Consider the following 20574-nt stretch of genomic DNA (forward strand, 5'->3'; position numbering starts at 1 on the left):
TTCTTAACATAATTGAATGCTGAAAAGAGACTTAAAAATTGCATGTCTCAAACAGACCTGCATTTCATTCCAAATATATTTTTGTTCCAGTCCTTCCCATGCCATGGAGCTACAGCTGTCCGAGTAAAATCTTAGAATCATTTCTTTCTTCTTCTTTAGGTCCAGCCCATCTGGATCCATCCTCAACATTTTAAATCTCTTCTTGCCTCCCCATCTTCGTTAATATGACTAGAAGTCCAGGCTCCATTGTCCCTCACTTGGAATAGTCTCTGAGTCAATCTACCTACTTTCTTCTTGACTTGATAGAATGTATTCTAAAGTAGTACGCTGAGTAATTGTCTCAAATAGAAAATACAACACATTATTCCTACGTGTAATACCTTCTAATGATTTCTAAAATAAAATCTAAATATATTATTTTGACTGCCAGCTTATTTACCTATTCTCATCAACTTCTTCAATTTTGTTTTTTAATACTCTTTCTTTGTTCACTATGCTCCAACCACATTGATTTCATTATTATTAAAATATTTCACATGGTCTTATGGCCATAGGGCCTTTATATTTTCTGTTATTTTTGTTTATATCTTGATCTTTGCATGACTGGATCTTTTTCAAGTTTTAGGATTCAGATAAAATGTTGCTTCCTCAGAATTACTCTGTAATGACTCAATCTAAAATATGCCCTGCAAATGTGTCCCTTTTAGTGATATTTATATTATTTATGTACATTTTCTCTACAGGGTACAAGATACCAAATTATGATGTTCATCAATTCTTTTTACTAATATTTCCCTAGAACCCTAAACAATTCCTGGTCCTCTATACACTATCAAATGAATAAATATTCTGGGTTGCAGTATATTTATAAACCATGTAGTACCTGATCTTAGCTTGCCTTTTAATTCTGGTTTCATTATTAACAAAGTTTCTGATATAGTCAAATTTTTCTTAACTTTAATAAGATCTGTGTTTTCATTCAAAAAATGAGATGACATAAAGATTATATAGTTCATGTAGATCATATAAAATGAAATCAGAGTTTAATACCTTGTGTACACTGACCATCAACATCATTTATTGTTATAGAGATTCTAGAAAGGTACTATACTTTTCTTCCTATTATAAAATTTGTGAATTACTTTTATACACCATGAAAATACCTTATTTATTTTAAATGCATGCTTTATAAAATACTGTGCTGTACATTTCATATCATTGTATGCGGGAGTTAACATCCCCTATTCCTCCTGAAAACCATTTCATCTGCATTTATAAAGTCAATGGATTAACCATGTTTTACATGATGGAGAATTGCTTATTTCACATTAGGTTGCATACAGACTATAAAGCCAGGATTGCTCATACAGTTCTGTAATTTTGTGATCCACAATTTTAAATAAGTAAAATTAAGAAAATGAAGATTTGATAGTTGAAGAGTAACTGTAAACACTAGTGCTTAAAGAATGAAAGCAGGACCATTCTGCTGCCCACGGTAAGTGCTATCATCTGTGGGGGTTGGGAAGCCACTCAGATCTGAGCCCATTACTTGCTACTTCATGAACATCTGGCAGTCTGTCACTTCACAGGCAACAACATCTTCCCTAAACAGAAGAGACTTGAATTCATCAGGGATTGCTGTAGTAGAGTATATGCCTAACTTAAGTACCTGCTTTTCTGTGATTTCCATAGATTATCATATTCATGACACTGTGGGGTGAAAGCATTCTTCTCACTCTCTAACCAGAACATGAAAAAGAAATTAAAACACTGGCAGGCACTTTGTCTCCAGTTTGTTGGACAAGTAAGAAAAGGACTTTCCACCCATTAATATAAATGAGATTCTGTCAACTTAGAGCTTTTAAACAAAGATGACAGCAGCCTGTCTATTAATAAATACTTGACAGGATAACAATTACAATTGTAGTTGGCTGTTTTTCTTTCAATAAATATAGGTCAGTGGGTGTTTTTTAAACACTCCCCTTAAAATAAATTCACAAACCCCAATAACTTTCCCTTTTGTTTCTATTTACCAGAAAGAAACTAACACACACATTCTTGTCTTAAGAGTGGTTTCAAAACTTTGTGGTTAAAGCCATCTTACTACATGTAACTTTGTAGTTGCATATGTGTTTTACTAGGTGAGTATATATGCAAAAGATAATACATATAAGTACATATAAGATACGACCTACAGCAATGTTTTGAATAGTACAGGAAAACAGAAAGCAGAGTAGGTTGTATATTATCTACAGGTAGTTATTTGGTTTAGAGCATTCTCAGAGTTTTGATTCTACAGTACTAGCAGATTTAGGATATTCCTTGTTGATTACTAGAAAAGAAAGGTAAGGATACATAACAATTTAAATGACTTTATTACTCTTCAAGTTTTGAGAATACATTTAGTAGAAGAGGAATAATCAGTTGTAATGCATAAATTGAGTTTTGAGTTATTATCAGGGAATTCCCTTAACTACCTGCCCCATTTGATACATATAAGAAGGCGATTTTGAATTTTCTTTTTGAAAGTTTTGCAAAAGGATGCGTTTTCTCTGACTATGGGATCTGTGAAAGCCTATGCAGACATATTAGAATGTCAGCTACAAGTACTATCAAAACTGGAAATTTTCACCTGTTCCTGACCGAAAGCACTGCATTCCATCACATTTGATCACACCACATTATTTTACAACATGTTACCATACATAGTCTTTCTTACATGATAAAGAAGAAAACACAAGTCAAAACTATTTAAATCAAATTCTTTCATATTCACTATGTAAGGAAGTTTTCCCCAATTGAAAGACACTCTGATTCAGAAATACTAAAACAAAAAAATTGATGAGATGAATTGTGTACCACAATTATTTACTCAGTTCTAAGAGTTTTCTTTCTTTTTCTCCCTACCTCCCATGATTTTAAATAGGTGAGGCTTATAGCACCAACACTAAAGAATGATCTATGCATAAAAGAAAATAACAAGTATTTTAGACTGTGAGAAGGGGAAGTCAGAAAGAAGCATGAAATAAAGAGGAGATGTGTGTGAGGTGCAGATCTGATTTGTGGCTATGGTGGATCTGCAGCCTGGAGGGGTAGAGGCAGGGCCAAGCCAGTACACCTCGAGTGGCACATCACTGAGCCTCGAGAATTGGGGCCAGAAATTATGGAGTCAGATTCCCTCAATCCAGACTTAAATTTAATCTTAAAATCTTGTCTCAGCACCAATTTAATAAAGCAAGTGAAGTGTAAACATATGGCACACAGGCACACGCCCTTTCCAAACTCCCAGTGCCCTGACATGGCATCATTCATGTGAGCTTCAAAGAGCACACTGATTCCAGAGTAAGACTGCAGCTGGACAGGACTGGACGGGTCCTCTGGGGACATGACCTGATGGAAAGCACCACTGAGACCCCGTGTTCTCTGGAGATCACCTGTTGCTTGTGATTTCCATACAATTTTTTTATTTTTACTTTCAGTGGACTTACATACAAATCGACATAAATAAAACCTTCCATTTGCTTGTGTCTAGGCAGCTGTGGCGTGGAGTAGAACAAGTGATGAAAGCTATGTGTGATGTGACTTCACTGTAATGACACAGAATGTGATGAAGCAATGTAGCATATAAAGCTAAAGTAGAAAACAGTAATAATGTTTACTTTCACCTTGGAGTATGGAGCAGCTCACTTAGAAAAATTCTCCTATTTATTTATTTATTTATTTATTTATTTATTTGCGGTACAGGGATTGAACCTAGACCCTTGTGCATGCTAGCAAGGGCTTTACCCACTGAGCTCTCTTCCCAACCCCAAATCTCCTATTCAAACCTTTAAAAAATGAAAACGACCAACTTCAATGCTTCAAGATACAAAAATTTCCAGTACAGCAACACAGTGTGTTTTACAGAAAAAATAAACTTTCTAAAAAATAGCTGGTGCCTGATGTGGTGGCATGCACCTGTAATCTCAGCACTTAAACTGAGGCAAGAGGTTTACCAGGAGTTCAAGGCCAGCCTGGGCTAAATAGTGATTTCAAGGCCACTCTTAACTACATAGTGAGTCCTTGTCTCAAAGTCATTTTTCTCATGCCTAAATCTTATACCCAACAACTACTTCTAACAAAATACAATATATTAACTAGTATTAATTTCCTATTTTTTGAAATTCTGTACCATTTCTAGCTTTTTTTCTTTTTCTTTTTAAAATAAAAAAATGGAAAAAATCTGTGAAAACAAAAAACTAGAGATAAAACATAAAAGTATAAAATATATATCTCAAGACAAAATAGTATTAAAAATATATAAAACAATGTGAAAATGTTCACCCTATCTAAATTTAAAGAAGGTTGGATGCAGCTTGTGTCCTGGCCATCTTCCATGATGGCTATAACTCAGTCATAGAAATAGACAGAGCTGTGTGCTGTCATCTGGCCCAGTAGGGCTGAGATGTCTAAGGAGCCGTATGCCCAGTTCCAGGTTTACAGGCTCCATCCCAGGCTCCTTGAAAGGGAGGGAGAGGCCGGGGGTAATGCAGCCCTTGCTGATAGCCATCTAGACTAGACATTCTCAGACCCACAGCCAGCCAGGCTAAGCTGGGCTGCAGAGTGTGAAAGAATCCCTCGCACAGGACCCAGTTGGTCCTGTGGGTTGCAGGATTCTGAGGAACTCTGAGTCACTGGCAGCCTCATCTGATGCTCATCAAGGAGCCTCCTTGATGTCAGGTCTTTACCAGGATCCCCAGCCCATGGTCCAGCTTTGCCAGGTCAAACTTGAAGTGGGAGCCAGAGGTGCAATAGCTGCTGCAAAGCCCTGAAGCTTGCACACGGGGCCAACACTGTGTGGATCATCATGCTATGTCAGTCAACAGTGTCCAGGTCCCAGCAGCAACTGTCCAAGTCTGAGAACAGCTGTGCCACAGAGCTGGGTCTTTGTGATCATGGTCTCAAATATCTGATTCAGCTACTTCTGAAAGTTCTCCTGTTTTTCCTGGACTGTTCATTTCCCAAAAGCAGCTCTGAGACTCCTCAGCAACCCAGCTGCATGGATTGTGGAAAGTTCGAGACTGGGGGCCTTTCAAGGGATCGTCCCCCAGGTCATGGTAAGGGCACAGGATCTCTGTGGGTTCCAGACAGTCCAGTAGAACCTCAGATGCTCTTGGGTGCTTCTCTGTACACCGAACCTTCCAGCACATCTCCTCTGTATCTGCAGGACCAGGACCCAACCAGAGCTTGGGCTCTACCAGTAGGTGCAGAGCTAGAGCTTGACCAGAGAATGATTGTTGCCTTAGGACACAGAAAAGGAAAAAGCCACCCAGGGCACCCTGCCAGTCTTCTTCCTGGTCCATACATTTTCCTTCAGTTCTTGAATGCTGGGCCTGCCACTCCTGCTCAGTTGTGTAATGGCCAAGTCCAAGTGTGGGCCTGCCCTAAGATTCTCATTCATCACTGTTAGTAAACACTGAGATAGAGTGGTATCTCATTTCTAGAGCAATACTACTTGAAAATTAGATCATCATTCTTAAAATCCTACTTGTAAATAAAAGTTCAAATTTAAGCCTCATAAAATTTTAAAAAGTTATTTATCAGAGAAAAGAATGTATAAGTACTATTCCAGATGTATCCCAATAAACAATGTGTGAGTATCTCAAAAAAAGAGCGGAGGAGAAATTATTGGATGATACTTAATTTGGGTTAAATGTACATCCTAAAGCTTCTGATTTAGGTGTCTTTGTTGTTTCTTGACTCCATTTTTTTTCATATTCCCCTAGAAGCCTATGATGCCAAAGTTATTTTTTTTAAATTAAGAAATATGTGTAGTGTACAATTCTATTATCTAATGTTAACTCAAGGGAAGATAACATAAAAAAGTTGTACTCCAAATGAATTTATGACATCTTCACCATTTTTTGAGAGCACAATTTTCTTTTTGTGTATCTGCATGAGCATCTTTGTATGAGTGATTCATAAACAGTTAAAACTTACTATTCCAGGAGAAATTTTTTGTGGTGCAGCATACAAGGTCAATTCTAGACCTGCCTCTTAGAAAACTTCAAAAATGTTTTTTCCTTCCTTCTTCCCTTCCCTTCCTTCTTTTCTCCTTCCATCTCTCACTGTCTTTTTCTCTCTCCCTCCCTCCTTTTCTGTCTCTCTTTCTTTCTGCCCCCCATCTCCTTTCTTGCTGGACGAATGAACCATAAAGAGAAAGATACACAAAACAATGTCAAAACACTATGCCATTTAATGACTCATATAGGTTATGTCAACCAACATCTTTAGACACTATTGTTCCCTGAATAAGAATGATTTAAAAAGATGTAGTACTTTAAAATCATAAACAAATACCATAAGTTCATATTAGTCATCCAATGATGGGACAGTGCATGAATGTCCTAATGGATTCTTTCAATGCAAATTACTGCTAACTTCCTATGTGCACTATCCCCATTTCAAAGCCATTGTAATCCAGTTCTCACGTTGAAGGACAAGCAAGTCTTTTGCTTCTGATTGCATGGGCTTTACTGAGTTTTGTCATTCATGTGTCACATTCAATAATCCTTTCACCTCTTCTTTCTGTTTATAATTTAAATGCAGTCTATTCACTACTGAAAAAAGTAGCTCTGGTATAAGTAGGATCTCTCTAAATTACAGTCAGATGAGCCACTACTGGCTACCCAGTGTTTGTGTTCCCTTACATACATACATTTGTGGTAGCGTTCAACTCAGGGCAATTCTCCACCTCAGCCTCTTGAGTGCTGGATCACAAACATATACCACCACACTCAGAGCAATTTCATTATTCTTTAATTCTCTCCTATAGCTGAGGTTATAGCTCTGTTTTCATTTTTTTATAGTGGAGATTGAATCTGTTTTCATTCTTACAGAATTATTTTTTACCTCCTCTTTCTTTGAGATTTTATGATATAGGGATAGCATGTCCAGTCCAAAAATATATAATCTGAAAAACTCCAAAACCCTAAAATTTTGAGCACTGACATGGTGCGGTAAGAGGCAAATTCAACAGTTGACCTCACATGACTCACAAAGTGAAGCTATGCTAAAACTATTATGTAAAATTACCTTCAAACCATGAGTGTAACCTCACATCTTATGTTAAAGATATCACTTTAAAAACAAATACACTTGGATCTTTTCTCTTATGTATATAAACAAATATTACAAAATTTGAAAAAATCCAAAATCTACCCTACTTCTGGTTATAAGCATTTTAGATATGGGATAGTCTGTAATATTGCTTATTGCTTATTGATCCTTGATTTTCAATTGTCCCTTTTCTGTTTTATTCTTCTTTGTCCTATTATTTTCAGTTATACCCCAAACAAACCTCATGATAGCCAGCCTTCATTTCTGTGTGTATCTTGATCTCTAAGATTTTCAGGCTTTCTTATGAAAGCACTTTTTCTAAATCCCCTTCTATTTCTGCCATTCATAATGTTTTCCTGAATTGTCTTTCAACTTACCTTTCTTTTTAACATTTTTTTCAGACCAGAAAATTGGCTGCCAACATACACAACCATTTGAATATACATGTATACAAAGTCATAGCTTACTGTCAGATAGTGCTCGTGCTTCCTGGTTTTTGCATAGCAGAAAGGACTAGAGAAACCATCAGAAACTTAAGTCTAATATTATAAGCTGCATTATTGTTTAAGTGCATAGAAAGAGTAATCTCCACTAAGGAGTACTGAGTCTGGAATTAGGAGATCAAGAGATTAAAGTTTTAGGGATTTGTTTACATTATTTCTCAACCAGATTTAAAAAATGAACTCCTATTATCTAAGGGACTGTTTATCAAATTTCTATATACTCAGAAGATTAGAGAAGTACATAAAGCCAAATTGAAAAACATCTAAATTTTTACAGTTACATTTGTCTGTACTCCTAAACTTTTAAAAAGCTCTTTGTTCATTTTTAAAAGTTTCCATTTAATGGTTTGGACCAGGTCATCTGAGGATTGAGGTTTAGTGAGAAAACTACTGTGCCAATTGCAAATGGAAAAGATGTTTCATAATTTAGGTGCCTGGCTTTGGAGGGCTCTAATTTCATGATCCGAGTGTTTACCTGAGCAAGGAGCATAATAGTTCCATAATAGATGCGTCTTACCTACGTAAGATAAATTCTGTCACTGTTTTAAAAAATGTTAATGAAAAGACAGATAATATAATATTACTTAGTAACAAAGAGGAAAATAACTTCATTGCTTTTCATAGGCTTTGGAGACGACAGATTCTTTTTTTCAGATATTGGCAGTTTCGAACAAAGCGCGTTAATTATAAAGCATTGTATGTACATGATTTATTAGGATCTCTAGGGACATAACAGTGCCCACAGAGAAGAGTGTTTGAAAAGAAAGCCCCATGCTTTAGTGCATTCTGTAATTCTGGATTGCAAACACTAAGAAGTGAATCTTGTGCCATCTCGTGTAATGTCTCAGCCCTTCAGTATGTCCTCAGAAGTCAGGTAACAGTTCCCCGCACTGGAAGACTGTTCAAGGCAACGACATGGAAATTAGCACACCTAGTGTCCTGCTTTGCAGCAGGGTCCTTGATTTCCATGATTTGACAGGAAGATGATATCAAAGGCAGCAGAAAGGTGTTAAGGGAGAGCTCAAAAGCTTGTGCATGGTGGAGCAGGTGAGTAGTTGGATGGTGTGTCACGGGCTGACAGGAGAGGGAGTGTCAGGATACCCTGTGAGTGAACATGAGACCTATCATAGAAAATACGCTTTTTTGTCAAGACTCTCAATATCAAGAAGGAGGGGCAACCTTTCTAGCATGAATGCACTACTGCTGTGAGGATCCAGTGAAAGGTCTTCTCAGGGTTTGTTTAAAAAGGTCAGCTCAGGAACTACTGACCCCCATGACTTCATCCTGACAGTTTCTGCCCTCTCACAAAATCACTCTTGTCACTTCTGGCCTCCTGTGCTTTCCTGAAAACAAAACCCTCTACCACCTGCCGTCCATTATTCCATCAGTGAGCAACATGCACTCCCTTCAGCTGATATTTCAATTTATTTGTGGTTAGATGTGCAGTAATCCTCTGATGGAGGCCGAGGGAACAGTTTAAAGATTTAAAACAAAACAAAGCCAGTGCTTCAAACATCTCTTCATGCAAAGTTTACCAGACACAGAAATGTGGCTAATTCTCATCCACACAAAAGCAAAATGAAGACACGCAGATGGTCAGTGCCTACCCTCTGCAGAGGGAAAAGCAGGGTTGGTTCCAAGTAACAAATAATTATCCAGGCCCTTTGTAAATCAAGTTGTACCACTTCTCCTGTGAGCATCCACAAAGACGGCTGCATATATTTGCTATTAGCTCCTTCTTTGTCTGGGGATTTTGTTAATGCCCTTTCTTCCTATAAGTTTGTGTCGCCTTGTTCTCACATTTGACACCAACTGAAATAGCCTTGCAGAACCTTTGTTTCTATTTTCTTCAAAATGTGTATTTCTCAATGAGGTTTCATCTTAATCTCTTCTTTTCAAAAGGATATGAATTGAACATGCAGAGAATCAGCCTAACAGGACTGATTATCAATTTCCATTTCCTTTCAGTGCCTTTGCCACCCGTGGGCCACCTAGACAGCTTTCCTCAAAGACAAAGAGGGTCTGAAATGGACAACTTGATTTTATACACTGGTCTCTTACTGCTTAGTGGACGACAGAGACTCATCACCAATAATAAATCCTTCCTTTGACCCTTTTATATAATGCACAGCCGAGCTAAAAAGGAAATCAATGTTGTAATTTTAATTTAGCACTTTCATTCTGTTAATTAATCTAAAAAATCCTATGCCACGACTTTCCCTTGTCAAAACAGCCAATTCTTGTCAATGTGAGTATGTGAAAATGCTTTGAGTTTCTTCCCTTTCTTTTGTTTTCGCTTTTTATTAGAAGACTGTAAAACCATGGGTCTCGTACTGAGCCTCCATGTTTTTCCTGTGAGTGCAAAGCTGCTTTTGAAAGCAGTGTGAGCTCTGTGTGGTGGAGCAACGCACAGCGTCTCTAGGGAGCAAAGAAACTCAGCGAACCCTGCTTGTTAGCTCTGCTAAAGATGCTTGTGGAAGTATTCAAATTGATTCCAAGTGTGTGTGTGTGTACATATTTGGTGGCTCATCTTGGTTATATTAATAAACTGGGTTTCTTTACTCGTGATTAACCCCTGGAAAGAAACTAAATTATAATGAACACTGTGTTTTCTGTTAAGGCACCCAAAAATCATTTTGGTTTCACTTTTGTAATTCAGAATTTAAGAATAAACCACAAATGGAGACCTATGAGCACAATCTTGTCAGTCAGGGAACAACAAACTACCACCTGCCAGCATACTGCCACCAGTGCTGTGATGGAGATGTGGGGCCCAAGGGTGGGATCTGCTGCTTTTCCACGGTAATCTCATGGCAAGAAAAGTTTCTTTAGGGCTCCGTTCAGGTTTCAGCGTCCTAGTGAGCTTTACTAACCATCCCTTTTAGTTGAAATCCTTTTGCTACTTTTCAGCTCCCCCAATCCACACCTTTCTCCTCCTTAGCATTTATGAATTTAAACCTCATTTTTAAATTTACTTGTTTATGACCAATTTTCACTGCCAAGAAATGAAAGTGTCCCATTTGTTCACTAAATTAGGTTGAAAGTATGAAACAGTTTTTAACACACTGTGGGCTCCGAAAGTATGTTTTCTAAAGAGCTGTTATACAGCTACTCATGCAAACTATCTCTTGGGTGCAGGGAAGGCAGCATTTGTGCCTCTGCTGCTACCGCAGGATGAAGGCTTTGCACACAGGAGTTACCTCGTGTTGATGCATGTAACGCATGTGTTTGGGAAGAAAACTGTCTCTTGTTGTCAGAACTCCATGGATCATTACAAGATCTGAACCTGGATCAGGAAAAGAGGAAGCCCAGCTCTGAACCTAGGATAAAAAATCAGGATAAATGTAGCTTTATAAATAGAACCAGCTGCTGGGACCTTTCTTTGACAGAGACACACCTATTTGTTTGGATTTGAAACAATGCTCTATTTTTGCTTTAAGAAAAAGTTATTGAAGGTCAGCATAGCACAGGAACTCTGCTTAGCACTGTGAAAGACATAGCATTCTGGCCGAAGTCTGCAAATCCACTATGTTATAGGGAAGGTTTAGCATGTATATTTCAAGCCTGGAGCAGGGCATGAAGGATAGTATCATGGGTAATCAGGGAGAGGTTTTCCAAAAGATAGCCTTAAATCTTGAGGCATGGCAATGTTTTCAGTAGCAGAGATGAGACAAATGGCATTCAAGGAAATGACAATGGTGTTATAATGGTGTTATAGATTCCAGATGGAAATTGGGGAATGGCAATTAGCCTCATATGGCAATTAGACGTATACTGGGGGAAAATTTAAAAGGGAGAGAATTCTATAAAGAAAGGTAACTATTTACATTAGTGATTGGGTTTTAAATGTGTTATTTTGTTGAGGAACCACCAAAAGTTTTTAAGGAGACAATTCAGAAGTCTGTGCTATAGGTACAATGTTTTATTTTCTTTTTGTTTTGGTAGTGATTATGGCAGGAGTATATATATATATATATATATATATATATAACAAAGGAAGTAAATAAATATTTAGAAATACTGCACTGTAAATCTTAAAAACTACAAGATCTGTCTGACTTCTAACCCTTAAGAAATATAACTAAAATATCCTGGAGAAGTTACGGATTGATTTTCTAGTGTTCTTAATTTTTAATTCTTGTAAACCAAACTTTTTACCTTAACTATAACCAAGTTTATTATCTTATTCCATCCTATATATACACAGAAAATTTCCATATGGCATTATTGTGCCAAAGAACCAGCCTGCTTTTTGCCTGAAGAGAATAGCAAGCAAACTGTTCAAACAATCTACTGTTCTTTTTTAAGTGTGCTTTAATTTTTGTTTTTATCCATGTATTAAAAAAAACTTCTTAATTTCTTCTCATCTTTTTCTTTCTGAATATTGACAATAAAAGAATCTTTACATAAGAAGAGATGATTATTTTGTCTTTTATATAACTGATTGCCTTTTTAGTCTTCAATTGCGCTGCTCTGATTAGTCAAATAAAATACAAATTTGCCTATACACTCAGACCTTTTTCTTCTTAGATCAGACAGACCATCCTCTATTATCTTCAAAGTAAAGGTTAACAACCATGTGACCAGAAATAGTAAAATGTAGTCTGAACTCATTCTTTAAGTTTTCAAAGGTAAAAACCTCAGTTTTCTATTGATGAAATATAGACTAAAAATTCTAATGCTAACAATAACATTGGATGTTCTCATTTAAATCTTGAAAGTTGTATATTTTTATATGGAAGAAAAATAGCTCATCTCTAAGTCAGGCAGTATTTATACACAAAAGGGTTTACTACATTTCTATAGAAAAATAATTTTTTTTCTAATAAACTAGTTCTAACATTAAAGTTGGCTTAAGCAGTTAATTCACACCTGGTCCTTTATTGTCCTCTAAAGTTGGTACTGTTAAATAAATGTAAGAAAAAATTGTAAATATTCAGTTGAGTAGGCTTTGACTCTGTTCTTCTAATAAGCAAAGTAATATATGAATCACTTGGCAGCACTTTTAAATAGTAGGATTTTATGAAAATTTTCTTTGTGTTTTCGATTTTAGAAGATCAACAATCTAGAGTTTTTAAATTGATAAGGACATTTATTAATCAAGGAATATACATAAACACATATACATGAAATATATCAACATTTACTTTTGGTTTTATTTCTTTCATTCATCTTTTCCTAATTGTCCTTATTTATAGTCCATCTAATCTTCAACAGATTTTTTTGTTAGCTTTATTAATCATCCTGAGTATCCTGTTTCCTATTTAGCTGCTGCTGTGTTTAGACAGACACTTTTATTGAGTTATCAGAAGACCGTGCAGGTTCTGAGCCCTGCAGCATACAGAAGTAGCCTGGGTGATTCGAGTCAATGTGTAATAATGAATCTGGGCCCCAGCCAAATGTGTTCTGCCATTGTGAAGCTCTATACCTGCATTTTAAATTGTGATATGGCTTCTTGTATTTCACTTTTCCGTACATTTTGCTTTGTTACACAACTTGGGAAGAAGTATTTTACACTGTCAATTTTCATGCAAAAGCCTCTGACTAATTAGTGGATTTATGGTTTAGAATGACACAAAACCTAATCTGTAGAAACCAGAGGAAAATCTCATAATGAAATTCTTCTTTATCTCTTCACCAAAGCAAATGCCCTTCATGTCCATTCTGTTCCAAAAGCACAGATTTCTGGTATTTTAATGTGCCATGAGTTTTACTACATGGATTTTAACACCTACTAAAATACTTCTTCTAGCCTTCAGGTTATTTATTTCCTAATATGTTGTTGTAAGAAAAGGCAAATAATTGTATTAACTGACTTGCAGTGTCTTACCATGATAACTTTTGTAAATTTCCTGAGTAATTTAAAATACACAGGTATAATTTTCCTAGGAACAGCCCAAAAAACCCAAAGGACTAGATTTATTCCAGGTACAGACTCAACAGATCCATGTTCATATAAGAATTTATATTTGACATTTATATTATTTCTTTCAGTGTGTTTCAGTGTCTTTCAAGAATGTAAGAATGTAGCCCCGTTGTCCACGTGGAATTTATCTCTCCTATTTGGACAAAATGTTTGGATTCAGTGGCAGCAATTTTGCTGAAAAGGTTAGAAGCTACTAAAATTTCCTTGTGTCTTTGTACACTCTGACAGATCTACCCTTATTTGGCCCCACTCCAAGTATGTGTGCATCCATGCAGAGAACAATTTATCTGATCTTCCCTTAGTGCTTTTCTGTTTTATGAATTACTCCTTTTTATCTACTAAACTAAGGCCCATAGATACGTCTTCAAAAATCTATGGGCTCTACTTTGGGAAGCTAGAGGGTACTTTTCTTTTCTGGTACACACTCGAAGTTCACCTTGAGTAACAGAGGAAATGGATAGGTAACATAAATCAAACTTCTACAATGTTTTCAGTGTTAATTTTAAATCCTTTAAAATAATGCTTTTAGAAGAAACTAGCAGAGGGGGCGAGGATACAGCTCAGTGGCATAAGCATCTGCCTGGCAAGTGCAAGGTCCTGTGTTCGATTCCAAGTTAAAAAAAAAAAAAAAAGGAGAAAACAAGTAAACTGTGTATTTAAAAAAAAAAATAGTTTCAGGGTTTCCCAGTAGAAACTAGATTTTCAGACGGGATTAAATATTTTAAGATAATCACCTTTTCTTGACTAGGTAAGAACTTCCTGTTAGGATTAATCTTGTTATTAAAAGATCATCTTTATCACATGAAATATTTTCCCCCTAAAAAATGCTGCATATGGAAATCCTAATACTTTTTTCTAACTCATATGAAACATCTTAGACATTTTGATTTTCTTTTGATATTCATATGTATTAGACGTATTTCAGTACATTTCAGACCATCTACATATGTGAAATTCAAGTCTCTAAATTTCTCTGATAGACCTAAAATTTAAGAGATAACTTATTGAACAGGCCACTATCAATTAGGATAAACAACTTCTGTGTTTTAAATGTTTGTGTTTTCCCAAGTTCATTTGTTGAGATCCTAACCTTCAAGGTGACATTATTGTCAGGGGGTGGGACCTTTGAGAAGTGATTTGGTCAGGAGCACAAAGCTCTTTATAAAGGAGAAACCTAAGAGAACCCTTCCTTGTTCCAATACTATGTTTGCAGGGAAAAGAGGGCCATTTAAAAACCAGCCAACAGGTTCCCCAAGGCAATAAGTTCCCCCCATAAGCATTTATGTCTTTGATTTCATCATTCCAAACTGCAAGAAATACATTTCTATGTCCCAAGCCACTTAGTTTATAATATTTTCTTACAGTAGCCTGGATATACTATGACATAGGTAAGTTACCTTTATACCAATGCAAGCTTCTTAGATACTTGGAAAGAGTAAGCTGTTTAGCAAAGAAATAATATCACTCTATTTTTTGAGACTATTAATGATTTAGTAAATCCTTTTGGAAGTAATAGTACATATAAATCAACACTATTCATGCTCTTGTGTAAGTTGTCATACATTCTAGATTTTCAGGATGAAAATGAAAGAAATTTACTATGCATGTGAGATTCTATCCAAAGTTCATCTTTTGGTGATTGTTTTAACAGATACAATGTTACATGATAAAAAATTTGAGACGTGGAGGTGCCCATTTGCTCACTTTCAATAAGAGGCTCGTAACTGACTTAGTTTGTAAAATCCTCTTTAGATTCCAACATCTAAACACAAATACAGCATGTGATTAATTTGCTAAAGTAGATCTTCTAAATGTGATTATTTGACATGTCCCTATCCCCGAAAAATGTAATTAGCTGTATATCATAAAGCATTTCTAGAAAAATATCCTACTGCAAGCTCTAGATCTTGACAAAGCAAGCACTTGCTTTAATTTGCCTCCCTGACTCCTTGTTCCAGGTGTTCACTATCAAGCTCTAACCAAGAAAAATTTCTAGTAGTTCCCAAATGCTCCATCATACATTAGGCCTCTAAGACTGTGCACATATTATTTTCTGGGTTTTTTTATACCCTCTCTCAATCCTTAATTTGGCAAACCCTATAATTTCCTAGGTCTCACCCTGATATAATCTCCTTTAGGAGGCGCTCTGTGCTAGTACTCCTTTCTATAGCCTTGGGGATTAATCCATTTGAACATTTCTTGCATTATGCTGACTTTTCCCTAGGCTTAGTTTCTTAAGGGGCAAGGGCAAAATCTTTCGCCTTATTAGTAATATTGCTTGTCCTAAGTAGATGTTCAAATATATTCTTTGAGTAGCTGAATGAGTAGTCAAAATTTCATCTTTTCTTTAACATGCTTTCCATATATGACTCTTTCATTCCAGCCCTTTTTAATTCCCTTGGATAAGTACTTTGGAATTTTATCAACTTTTCTGTTTTCTTTGAGAGTTTTCTGCCTTGCTCTGCCTGCACAGTCACTTACTCAACAAATATCTTTTCATGATTGTACAAAGAACCTAAAGAGAAAGCATACTCCGATGTTGCCTATAAGATGATTACACGCAAACAAAAAAGGGGAAGAAGATTATCAACAACCTAGAAATTGATGTCAAAGAGGGCATCCACGTTCAATCAGAAGGGTAGCACAGGCCTTTCTTGACATCAACAAGGCCTTAAAGCGTGTGCAAAACTGGATACTATACATGAAAAAGAAAATACATTCAAAATCATAAGATGTGTGTGTGTGAAGGGAAAAAAAAGAAAAAGAGTGCATGAAATCCACGCCAAAAAGCACAAGTGGTGCTCCTATTGAAGGAAAGCAGCAATGCTAATGCTGTGCAGAGAAAGGGCCTGGTCTGGGCAGTAAAGGGTCAGGTATGCAAGGCTACAGTAAGACTTTTTTAGAGAAAGGAGGCTGCTGAAAGCTTTTCTCCCCTGACTCACTCTTCCTTCATCTTCTTATACAATATTATTACTGTATTTTTTCAACAAAGATACATAAATTCTTCTTATCTCATCCCATGCTCTTTTTCACATCATTTTATGACACCCTAAATGATTGTTCCAGTAGATTCAGCTTGAAGGCTGCCGGAAAGGTCATTGTTAACACATTTCCCCCATCCTCATTAAGCTCTATTACTCACATCAGGTTCAAAATCCCAATAACTAATTAGTCTCCCCTGTAGTTTCCTACTGACATCCTTCCAATACCATTTTACCTGCTGCAAATTTCCCCAGCTCTTTTGAAATCTCTGACACCAGTTTTTCATTTTCTGGAGCTATTTCTTTGCTTATAGGCCCTCTCTATTTTCTGTTTTGAAATGACTCATGGTCAAACTACCTTGAACATCTTGGAATATGTAAAAAGTATATCAAGCAGAGGCCACTAACCCCCACATACGATATCACATATCACACTGATAACCTTTGTGTGTACTGCTGATCTTGCATGGACCAAGTACTCAATGAATGAATGAGTGAATGACTAAATGAATCTTGATTCACATTGGAATACAAGCTCCTCAATGTCAGTTTTAATATTTTATATCCTGAATTACTCTAACTTGTACAGGAACTAAATAAATTTCAATTAAATGAATGCACAAATCATTTCAGTAAAATGAATTATAGAATAATCCTGAGGGCATTTAAAAAACAAAAAAAATTCTCTCACCTAAAATATGTACCACGTTATGAAAGGCATTTAAGATAATACAGAAATATATTTATTCTTTAGCTACAATTACTGTTTCATTGTATATAAGCCTTTAGCAAAGTATAGTGATTGTTGCTTTTAAAAAAAATGAAAAAGAAAAAACCTCATTCAAAGGCTTCATATCTTTGAACTAAACAAGAGTTCTGGGTTTTTACGACTTCAACAAACAAACAGAAGCTGAATGTGGTTAGAGTTATCCGTGCCTAATATTTTAATTCCATTGTTCAATAATTCCCATTCCTTTGCATTATTTTTGCTTTATTATACTCTTCTAATACTCTCAAATATATCTATAAAACTTTACAACCCTTTTCCAATGGCATATGGTGTGTGTTCTGAAGAGAAACATGTTTATGAGCTGAAAGATGGGAAGAAAATGTAAAGTGCTCTTACGGGACTCGGGGAGGGATTGCTGCCTGCCTGCGTGGCAGGAACATTACAGTATATCAGGCATTTGCAACCTGAATAGGAGCCCTCCTATATCAACAACGAATAGGAGCCTGGGACATGCTACAGTAACTTTGGTGCTACTAGGGGTTTTGCTTTTGTTTTTACTTTTTTCTGATGAAAATTTGTTAGTAGTTCTCAAAACCATTTTAATTCTGAATATTGTAGAATAATATCAATTAGCAGGGAGGAAGGAAACAAAACAATGTGTAGATGGAAGAGTGAAAAAAATACAACTTTAATATCCTGTTCCCCTGTAGGCCACCCAGACTTTGTCCAGGGCAGAATGAGCAACTCTGTTCTTCGGGGATGTTTATCTTCTTGAAAGGCTGAAGATACTTGTTTTGAAAGGTACTGCAGTGTCAAACCCTCTCATTGATAACTAGCTTCAAATTTTCAGGTGTCATCTATGTGCGTCTTTGCCTTCCCAATCCCACTGCCGATCTAATCACGGAGAGACAGACAAACCACCATAGAGTGACTATGGACTTCTTTTTTGTTGGCTCCCATTTGGTTACCATGTGTACTCATTTCTCCACTCCATTTCTCGTCTATCCATTTTTCTCTTTCACTTTTTCGGCTAATATCTTGAACTTATGTCATATGATGTATTTCAGTTTACTCAGTCTTTTCTGACTTTAGACTTTCTCACTTAAATTCCCCTCTGACATGTAACCCACATAATTCTCTTTTTCTTCCAGAATGTCAATGTCTTACAGAGCTCACTAGATAGATCAGAGTCCATTTCCTGCCTGTTTAACAAGGCCCTGGCTGTTTGCTTAAATTAACATCTCTTTACAATTTGGACTTAATTCATCTTTGCTGTCTTACCTTTCACAATACCACACTACCTACCATGCTCATTGGTGACAAAGAACGCACTTATGGTCTCTGCATACTCTGCCCAGAATGGGTCCTCTCAGATTTACTGCTCCTCTGTCAAACTAATTCAAAAGCTCTCATATATATTCCTAGATTTCTCCAATTAGAAACAACCCTTCTTTCTCCCTGCTTCCCAAGTATTATCAGTGCATCCACTGCGGCATTTTCATTCTGATTTTTATTATATTTTGCTATTTTAATTCCTGTTATATCCATCAACTATAGTTGTACCTTCATGTCACCTGCAGTAGTATCTCCATTACCCATCTGACAGTGAATACTAAATAGACCTCCAACTGACCTTGCAAGAGTTCCTTGCCCTCAGGAGGATTCTCCTGGCCTATAGGGTAGCTTCTCTAAATGTTCTAGGCTTTCCTGTAGATACTTATTAAAAGATAAAAGGCTAGGCCTAGACCTGTGTGTGTGGCTTAGGCCCACGTGGGGAGCCTAGGCCCAGGTGGAGCATTTGGGGCCCATCATGTTTGGGGTTTGTTTGTGGATTACAAATCTGCCTTTAATCAGCAGTACAGAGAAATTTCACTGTAAGTCAGAGAGGGTATCTGTGCGCTGGCTGACATGCAGTACTCATGAAACCTAGATTCGACAGCAAAATATTTAAGGACAATGCTCTAGATGATCCATTTTTCTAAATTCTTTAAATTTTACAAAGAGGTGGCTTCAATTTAAGGTAGATAGTTGGAAGGCTGGGGATAGCTCAGCATACGTGCCTGCCCAGCAAGTGTGAGGTCCTGAGTTTGATCCCTGGTACCAAAACAAACAAACAAACAAAAAACAAAACAAAAATCCAAAGATAGATAGTTGGAGATTTGCTTAGCTAAAAAATTCTGCCTTTACAAAATTATGGTAACTGAATAGGCAGCATTACAGAATGCTGTACTATGAACATATTCCATTTTTATTGCTATGGTTCTAGAACGAAATATCTTCTTTGTGAAAAACATCCGACATTTCTAAGGGATCTCTACAGAAAAGGTTATTTCTCTTCTCTTGGTTCACATCTATATATCTTGTGAGTAGTACAAATGATTACTTTTTTTTAATTAGCCATGAGCACTTTAGAGTCTTATTTTCAACCTTCTTTTTTATGACTATAATCTCTCCTACTAATACACAACTTACTACAGATAAATATCTAACTACAATTCCATTTCATTTATTCACTTTAATTTTTACTCTCTAATTTCTCTATCTATTCCCTGCCTATTCAGTTATTGCTTACCAAAAATCATGTTTTTATATATCAAAGATTTTTAGAATAAATAAATATTCTATTGAGTTTTATATAATATAAAGTTCCTTAAATAGCACTTTACACAAAGAAGTTGCTCCAATGTTTCAGAACACTGAAAATTTCCAGAAGAAAAGGAATATAAATCAGATGTAGTTAGTCACTTGAAGGAACCTAAATAGGCTTTTGATTAAATAGTAATATGGTATTATTATTAGTTTTCATTTACTCTTACTGAGTCATAGTTCATAACATTGGTAAAAAGAGTGAAGTAACTTATGCTACATTTCTCTACTCTAATTCTCATACAAATCTGTAAAAAAAAGGGTCTTTTTCATGTGTGTAACAATACCTAGGCACCACTCTATCACCGAACTGCTAGACAGCAGTCATATAATGGGTATTGACATCTTTCTTTCCTCCACCTGAGAAAGGTTAATGTTAAGGGTTGGCACAAGAGAAGGCCAAGGAGCATGAATGGCTGGTCCCTGCTATATGTCAGAGCAAGACTCTGAGAAGGTAAAGACTAGAGGAGGCCGAAGAGACCATGTGTGTGTGTGAATGTTCATGGGATCTGAAGAAACCTGGCACAAATGTCAGCCTTTGTAACCTGATCATACAGGACTCAATATAGAGATGGTATCAAGGTGCTCCTGCTGAGGAGTTCAAAGCAGAGACTCCTGAACAATGACATTGCAACTAGTTAAGAGCTCCAGGTCCTAACAGGAAGTAAATCCACAATCAAAACTTTATAC

General features: G+C 36.4%; 1 protein-coding gene across 4 annotated transcripts in view; it reads right to left on the reverse strand.

Annotated features, from left to right (window-relative positions):
* The window catches only part of Dpyd (dihydropyrimidine dehydrogenase), an 816845-nt gene that overhangs the window by 36769 nt on the left and 759502 nt on the right, over window positions 1–20574 (reverse strand). Inside the window, exon 22 of one of the 4 annotated variants that reach the window (XM_063254715.1) lies at window positions 10751–10921. The exons of the other annotated variants lie outside the window; for them this stretch is intronic. Within the exon in view, the coding sequence (XP_063110785.1) occupies window positions 10766–10921 (156 nt within the window). The 3' untranslated portion in view covers window positions 10751–10765. Of the gene's footprint in view, window positions 1–10750; window positions 10922–20574 lie in introns of those variants that run through there. 4 annotated transcript variants of the gene reach the window in all.

Source organism: Cavia porcellus, unplaced genomic scaffold (genome assembly GCF_034190915.1).
Source record: "Cavia porcellus strain 051 isolate PalLab524CR breed Dunkin Hartley unplaced genomic scaffold, mCavPor4.1 scaffold_1, whole genome shotgun sequence".
NCBI classification, from domain to species: Eukaryota; Metazoa; Chordata; class Mammalia; order Rodentia; family Caviidae; genus Cavia; species Cavia porcellus.